Source organism: Cnephaeus nilssonii, assembly GCF_951640355.1.
Source record: "Cnephaeus nilssonii genome assembly, chromosome: 9".
NCBI classification, from domain to species: Eukaryota; Metazoa; Chordata; class Mammalia; order Chiroptera; family Vespertilionidae; genus Cnephaeus; species Cnephaeus nilssonii.
In genome coordinates, this window is record NC_137080.1 from 28,430,817 (window position 1) to 28,439,310 (window position 8,494).

The following is an 8,494-nucleotide window of genomic DNA, read 5'->3' on the forward strand; positions in this document are numbered from 1 at the left end:
CTCAAGAACTGCCACTATAAAAATGGGAGAGAAGATAACAAGGTAGATAATTTGGAACAGGGGACATTTTGGAAGCATAAACGAAATACTTGAAAATATTAAGGATCTTGGGAAAACTCACTATGAGATGAAAGGAAATGCAGAAATGGAGATAGATACCAAAGAAAAACTTTACTGTTTCAAAACATTGTGTATGTTTTTTTAAATAATGTATTAATATTTTTCTGCTTGCCATAATAAAACTCTTGGCATTAAATGGGTTTTTGTCTACTGGCATCAGGATATAGTCAGCTATATGATATACTTCTATGATATAACACATTCTGGTCTCCCATCAACTGACGTACAAATGGCCTTCTGCTACCTAGCCAGTTCTCAGTGGGACGGCTGGTGTACATGGGTCACTTGGAGTATGCAAGGAGTCACTTGGAGTATGCATATCATCATGGATATCTAGTTGGTTTATTTCTTGGAATTGATCTAGAAATTCATATGTTTATGGTATAGATAATGTCTTCTAAGAGCATTCCTTCAACAAAAGTGGACCATTCAGGTAAACCTTTATTGTTTTTTTGAATGCATGATTTTTTTTATTGCAAGGTAATAAGAGAATATTTGCATGAATTAAACTAAGACTCTTGCTGCACCAGCAAAATTGCTTGTTCTTTACAATGTTTCTCAGCTAGCACAATGACATTCCTGCCCTGAGCTGGAATTTCTGAAATTTCAAGTGGTTGTTTGCTGTGCTGGTTCTTGTCTGCATGGGGCTGTCTGCAAGCCTTCTAGGAAATGTACCATGCTCTGGAGTTAGTACATTTCATACCAACTACAATAGCAACAAAATAAAAGCAGTGCTTAAGAGGTTTGTGTTAGAACGGTGTAAAGTGGAATTCTTTACTTTTTCATTGCTCTGATGAATTAATGAAGTTGTCATGGTACATTCATAGAAGACATAAAATAGAATTTATCAATTCCTATCCTGCTTTTTGAGGATTCTTATCTGCTTAAAACTTCAGCACAAGTCAAACAGTAGTTCATTTCCCTAGCCCCTGGTTTTCAAACTTGCAACTATAATCAAAATCCATATTGCCCATATGTAATAGAGGAATGGTAACTGCGTATACAGGGTGGGACAGAAGAAGGTTTATAGGTGTTCAAATGGTAAATAACACAATGATTAATAAATAGTAGCAAGAATAAATTCTGTTTTGTGTATTCACAACTGTAAACTTACTTTTGCCCAACCCTGTTTGATATAACAGACCTTGTTCAGAATTTCTTTTATTAGAATGTGAAGACCCAGAAAATTGGGTCACATATTGGGAATGGAGCTGGTCAAAATCTCTAAAAGCTACATGACCCTAGATTCAAGCTATCAACAAAGCAGAATATACCCTTGAAGATTCTTTGTTTTCTGAAAACATCAAGCAAAAAAATTGTTCATTATTGAAATTTAATTCAATAGAAAAATCCCCAACAGAAAACCAATGGCTAGTGAATGTATGAACTGAAGGAAAACACAGAATCAATCAGCTTGCCCAGAGTTAAAAGTGGGAGGGCCTTTATACAATGAATGCCCTGAGCCTTTTTCTCACCAATCCTGGGTCATAATCATGCTTCTATCTGCCCGTTCTTCCCATAAACCATCCATTTTGCTTCCTTTAGTGTGGGATGAATACACCATTTCCAATTTCAGCCTTCATATATATATATATATATATATATATATATATATATATATATATATATATATATATATATAGTTTTTGTTCCAACACTAAGCAGTTAAACAATTTGAGTTATTTCCAAAGACAGTAGATATAACTCTGATGGCTTTTGCCAATTATTGAAGGATTTATAATATTTTCTCACATACTGGGTCTAACTTACTCAAAACAAACAAACAAAAAATGTCAGGAAGTGAGCATTCCAATTTTGAAGCCATGATTTCTAGAAGTGGTTTTTCATGGTAGAGTATTTGCCTCTTCCACAGTGACTAGAGAAGATACAACTATAGGGAACTAGTATGTTGTAGATGCTCATATTTGCTCCTTCCTCAGTGTGAAATCTCTGTGGTTAATTTTAGGGTAGAATTTTTCTCCAAAGTGTGTTGGGAGAAGGAGCAAGGAAGATACATATAAGATATTCATGAAGATAGCCATATGTATTTGTAGATAATAGGGCTTAATTAAGTTTCAGAACACTATCTGAGCCAATTTTAGAAGCTTTTGTGTCTAGGACATAATATTTAAATATATGGTATTGGGAGATTTAGAACAAAAATGTATTTAGCAGTCCTTTATTTCTATCCATTGCTCTCATTTTGTCAGCAATAACATAATTCTGAGATTAGCACAATTAATAAAAACATATACTTTAAATGTTTCTGATAGACAATTTTAATTTCTTTAATTTAAATATAATTAATAAAACATTATTTTTTCTATTTTCTAATCACTTTACAAAGCAACCATTAGAAAATGTGTTCAAAATATCCTTTTTATATTTATTTCCATTGACTTTTATTCTCAAAGTTCCTTTAAATTATAATTTATAAAAAATTTTGCCCTGGCTGTTGTGGCTCAGTTGGTTGGAGAGTGTCACCATGTATATTGAAAGGTTGCTGGTTTGACTCTGGTCAGGGAAGATACCCAGGTTATGGGTTCAGTCCTTGTGTGGCATGTATGGAAAGCAACCAATTGGTGTTCTCTCTCACATCAATGTCTCTCTCTCCCTCTCTCTCTAAAAATCAATATACACATCTTCGTTTGAGAATTAATTTTTTTATTATGAGAAGTGTCATATATATAAAAAGTAGAAAGGATAGAATAATGAATCTCCTTCACCTACCCACTTTCCCTCTCTGTATTTTTTGAAAACATATATTAGCCATCATGACATTTCTTCCATAAATGTTTCAGCATCTTTTTATCCATTTGTTATATAATCTGTCATTTTTTCTTTTGAGCCTTGTCACATATTTTCCTTTGCAGCAATTTTCTGATTATCAGCTCTTTGAAAAATACCACTACAGGAATGTTTCTTAAAACAAACTCCAACACATATTATTAGAAGGCAAATTGACATTGACTTATCCATAGGAATGCACTTTGAAGGTGAAAAATGTGAATTTTCAGTGCTGCCTGTTACCTAACCTGAGAACCAGTGTTTTATTTCCTTTCTGTATGTTTTTTTTAATGTGCAAAATACAGTGTCTAGTGTGGTGGCCCTTAGGCATTTCACCAGCTCTTCTTGCCTAATTTCTTGTATCATTTCTTACAGACAATGCTTCCATGGACAAGTCCTCATCAAAACTGACCCATGCTGATGTAGAACAAACATCAATCATCCCTGTCCATCAGGTCATTGATAAGGTCAAGGGTTATTGCAATCCTCATTCTGATAACTTCTATAAAAACATTATCATGTCAGACACCTTCAGCCACAGCACAAAGTTTTAATGTCTTTAATATAAGAAAGAGAAACGTGATCTGCAAGCAGTGAACACTGTGACTAGCAGATGTAAACGTGCGGTTACCTAGGTAACTGCATATCTATGAGGAATGTATTTTGTTAAAAAGGCTTTTATGAAATTCAAAATTTGTCTTTTTAGTGTATTTCTTCCATGGGGAAGTTTCCATCATCACTAAAACTTCAGCACTGAGAGCAACAGTATTCAGTAACCACAGAAAAAAGGAATTTTTTAAATATAAAATTGAATTCGACTAATCAGAACTCAAGGGGAGACATTAAAATTAGAGGAGAAGGGAGAGGCTGAGCTAGGGACAAATCCTAGTTTAGAGCTCATTCACGCCCCACCCAATAGTTAGGTTTGGATTTGGCCATTTGCTTCATTGAAATCTTTTTCAACAATCAAAGCATAATGATATTTCTAACTTTTGTGGATGCCTGCAAATCCTATTTCAATGCTAGTTTCTGTGAATGCAGTAGCATATTTCCTCTTTTTTTGTGAAATTTTGACCATAGATACAAAAGAATGTTTGACCTGAAGAACAGATAGGAATTTTTTCTTTTCATACCAATTGTTTAACCGTCAGGAACATAACATGCTTAAGAAAGAAAGAATTCACCAAATTTTGACCTAGTTAATATGAGGCCATGCAAATTTATACTATTTTACTTATCCTATTCAAGACACAAAGCTTAAGGATCATCATTAATTATCACTTAACCCCATACATTTGAATCAAGTTTAACATTGATGGTTCATTAATGTGAACCTCCCAGTAGTTATTGAAGAATGAGTCTTTTATACCTCTGCCTTGCTCCTCTACTGAATATTGAGCCCACAGGCTCATGCAAGGAATGAGAATTTCCATTAGGCATGCTATGTGCCATAGTTTCTCCCTTTTAGGAAATATAATCATTGAGACTCTCGGGTCCTACCCTTGCTCCGCAGACTTTAAGACATTTGCAATTGCACAAATGAAAAGCCTCTTACTTTCCCTTTTAAGAGTTTTGTTCCAAGGAATATAAACTGAGACAAATGGGTGACTTATCATAATCAAAATAATATATAAACATGTGGGTCTACAATTGTGAGTCGAAAAACTATTTGTACATAAGTCCTCTGATTATAGGAGCCAGAGGAGGTCTGGTGAGATAGATGGTGTTATTTATGGATTAGGTTTCTGCCTACAAGCCATGCATAATATTAAACAACTTACTTAACTTTCAAACTGTTCTGAGTAACATGCTTGCTAGTGAATGCTTAGGAGACCACATTTTATTTGTTCTTAAATGATGGATTTGTATCCAGTTTCTTACAGATCGGTCTCAGTACGTGCTGTACCCTTACATCTGCTCTGGGTTATCTGGGAAGTATCAGATTCTAGGAGGTGGCTATGTGTTGGGAAGTTGAACCATTCCGGAGCCAATCTGTTTAAAGGCAGCAGGCAGAACTAAGCACCTGGGGGCCTTTCCCTCTGTGCAGAAAGCAGATAGCTCTCAGCCTGAGACTTAGCATCCAGGCTGTGCAGCCACCAAGGGGCCTCTCACCTTTAGCTGATGCTCAGTCATGAAGCTATTTGCCAGACTGAATGGAGGATAAGACAATGTGGGGTGGATTTTATTACTCTTCCATTTTGCAGCAGGGTGGAACACTGTCCCGGGTCACATGAGCACTGCCCAACTTAGCTTTCACAGGGGAGGGGTACACATAGTAGGGAAGGGTAGTAAATCTTCAAATCACGAAGATCCATTACAGTAGAGCCAGATCTTTCCCTGTAGGCATATATTAACAGGCTGCTTATTCTGGCAGGAATTATATGTAGATAAAAGTTAATCTTAAATAGTCACTGAATCTTCATATACTGTCCCCAAGCCTTAGAGATTCATGATAGAATTTAATTAGCTTCCTACTGTGAGATTTCTACCCAACGTGCGTATTGAGTTAACAGTGATTAAGAGGTAGCTACAAAAATGACTTCGATTTCTACTCATATTTATCCAGATCTGGGAAACCTTTTTATTCATATTTGACAACAATGTCAGCTCCACTTTAGAAATGTCCAGTAACCAAGTAAGGAAAAATGGAAGAAACAGCTGAATAGAAACATTTGCAAGTGGATTTAAAGGGTGAGCCAAATTCTACCCTCAGGTCTAAGGATTCAGTTCTCCCCTTCATTTAACCCCCTCAGAACAGAATTACAGGAATTCAATTACAGGAATGGAATTCTGTGGAGCCAAAATTTAGTTTCAGCTTAGCTTTAAGACTAATATCGATTCAGACTTTCCGGGATTTTTTCTTCTTTAACCTTTAAAAAAACAAACAAAAAACTCCATTGTATTGAATCAGTCTAGCATCCTGAGATATTTTGCCTTCTTGTCACCATTACTTGCACTGTAATGCTTTTCTTTGTTCACTGTTGTCATAGACTCTTTTGTACATGTTTATTTATTGATGTTTATAAATGTCAGCTTGTTTTGTATCTTAGCTTTATATTGCCTGGCTTTGTTATTTTAATTAACTTTCTATTGGAGAGACTGTATATATATTTTTTCTAAGTACCTTGTGAAATAGATTTCTGTAGCAGTATCTTTACTTATGATTCATTAAAAGTGACTGTGAGTGCAAATTGGAATTAGTAGTGAGAAGCTACTGTAGCTGATTTGCCATTGTACTTATATGGAAATGTTTTTCAAATAAATACTTACGTTGTTTGTGATCCAGATTATTCAATTCCTTTATGAGGGAATGTTTTTATTTCTAACTCTTAAGTAGGGAAAGATTATTTGACAACTGGAAAACAACCAGCCTCTAATTATGCTAGTCACATGGACTACTTGGCCAAATCACTGAGAATGAATATGTTACCAAAATCTAGTTTACTCAGGATGAATGCATTTTGAAGTTCTTAGATTTTAAGATGACTGATGTGACGCCAAGCTCTGTGGAAGATTAAAAATAATCGTAGGTCTCTTTTTTGAGGAAGTCTTCAGCATCCCCAAAAGGGAACTGAGTCAGTAATATTATGTAGAAGTTAGGTCCTAGGATGTTTTCTCACCATTTATAGGTGCTATTTTCATTGTGGGAGGCTTAGAAAATGACAGGAGTTCGCCAACTCCAGCTTCATTTGCATGATTAGAACAGAACACCTGCACTGCCTTTTGCGGTGATTATTTAGCTAACTTTCCTGCAGAGAGCCAAGGCCCAATTTGACTTAAGCTGTGAGGTGCATTCGCTGGTCACTGCTAAACTAGGTCTTCTGAGCCAAAGTTCACAACTCCTAGCCAAGCCGTGTTAAGAAAACAGGCAAGTAGTTGCTTAAGATTCATCTGTGAGCAGGTTACTTCAGAAAGCTTGGAGCAGGTGGGAACTACTTATTTGACTTGCAGGCTGACCCGTGTTTAGTGTATTTTGAAATCTGAAAAAAAATGGGCTTTTTTGAGTTTTGGAAGCACATTGGTATTTTCAGTTGAGTAACATTCTACTTTTCTCATATAAAAGAGTTGAATATCCCTCCCTCCTCTCCTCCAACTTTCCTTTCTCTCTCACATTTTTCCCTCTGTTTCTCCCTTCACTCTCCCTCCCTCTTCATTTCAAGGAAGAATACTTACTTATAAAGTAACAATTTTCCTTTTCTGCTTCCCTAGAGAAAAATAAGAATAAATGTGAAATATTGAAATGTCTGCATTTATATTCTATGGCCTGTCAAAAAATGGGGTGGGGGAAATGGCATGTTTTATTACCACTGGCAATAATTTAAAATAAGTAATTTGGACCTGATAGAACAAAAATCTATAAACACGTTTGGGTGCCCTATACTTCTTTTCTATCTCTTGTAATTTTCACCACAATTTTACTGTGGGCAGTTGTTATTCCAGTCTTCCATTTGGTAAAAGTGGTGATTAAAGGCGGTAAGTAACCTACCTGTGGCCACAGAGAATGTTCGAGGAGGAATCAAACCTAAGTTCATCAGACTTTGTGTTCACTCTTCTGTGTCAGAACCTAGTGGCCCCCTTCAGAGAACATGCAGCCTTGTGAAGGAAGGTAATTCAAGGACAGGATCAGTGTCATCAGATTTTGTTAAAAGCTTCTAGAACTTCAGAGAAAAGCTCAGAACTAGCAAAACATTAGTGAAGATTTGGTCTCTGAAGTCTTGATTGGTGCTGTTAGGTCTCTGCTGGGAGTAAGGAACATCATTCGAGGCATGGAGGTTGGGATATCCAGGGCAGTGAGTGGAACAGAGTTGAGGTTTGCTTGATTGTGGGGGGTGCGGGAGGAGGTTGTGGAACTGTGAAGAAGCCAAAACCAGGCCACAGTGTGAGCTGAGTGTCTAGCTGGGTGAGGTTAACCTGTCAGCGGGCACAGGGAGGCATACAGGCTCTAGGCAGGGAGTCCTAGCTGGAAGGTGTCTGTGGATGGGTTGTTAGAAGGCAGAGTAACGACTCGGGGAGAAGAGTGAGGAAGCCTTTGGGAAAGTTGATGGAATGGCAAGGCAACTTGAGGAACAGTGTCCGGGGATCACAGGTCTCAGGGGAGTGACGACAGTGCCTATCAGAAGGCTTTCAAAGCAGTGGAAGCAAGCCTACCTTTTGGTGGGGGCTAGCTCTCCATACTGAGTGGTGAGTGCCTGTTGCTTCCAGATGCCCAGGGGTTCAAGAAACAAAGCAAACCTTTAGGGAGGGAGGGAGGAGGGAGGGAGGAAAGGAGGAAGGAAGGAAGGAAGGAAGGAAGGAAGGAAGGAAGGAAGGAAGGAAGGGAGGGAGGGAGGGAGGGAGGGAGGGAGGGAGGGAGGGAGGGAGGGAGGGAGGGAGGGAGGGAGGGAGGGAAAGGAGGAGGGGGATAGGGAAGAAAGGAGGGGAGGGGGATGGTAGGAAGAGGAAGAAAGAGGGAAGAAGGAGGAAGGAAGGAGCTGCTTATGTCAAGATATATAAGAAAAATGGTGCCAGCGGGGAGAAGTGGTGGGCTAGTTTTTCAAAGAAGTATAAACATGAAGGAAAGGTGTCTTATGGAGTTTCATTTTCTGTT

General features: G+C 37.6%; 1 protein-coding gene across 8 annotated transcripts in view; it reads left to right on the forward strand.

Annotated features, from left to right (window-relative positions):
* Window positions 1-6,188, forward strand: part of ADGRG6 (adhesion G protein-coupled receptor G6) — a 142,176-nt gene extending 135,988 nt beyond the window's left edge. For 5 of the 8 annotated variants that reach the window (XM_079779860.1, XM_079779861.1, XM_079779864.1 and 2 more), the window contains one exon: window positions 3,283-6,188. In XM_079779860.1, coding sequence (XP_079635986.1) covers window positions 3,283-3,461 — 179 coding nt within the window. In that variant the 3' untranslated portion in view covers window positions 3,462-6,188. Of the gene's footprint in view, window positions 1-507; window positions 554-3,282 lie in introns of all 8 variants that reach the window. The other 3 variants (XM_079779865.1, XM_079779866.1, XM_079779867.1) reach the window with 1 other exon arrangement.
* The last annotated feature ends 2,306 nt before the right edge of the window (window positions 6,189-8,494 follow it).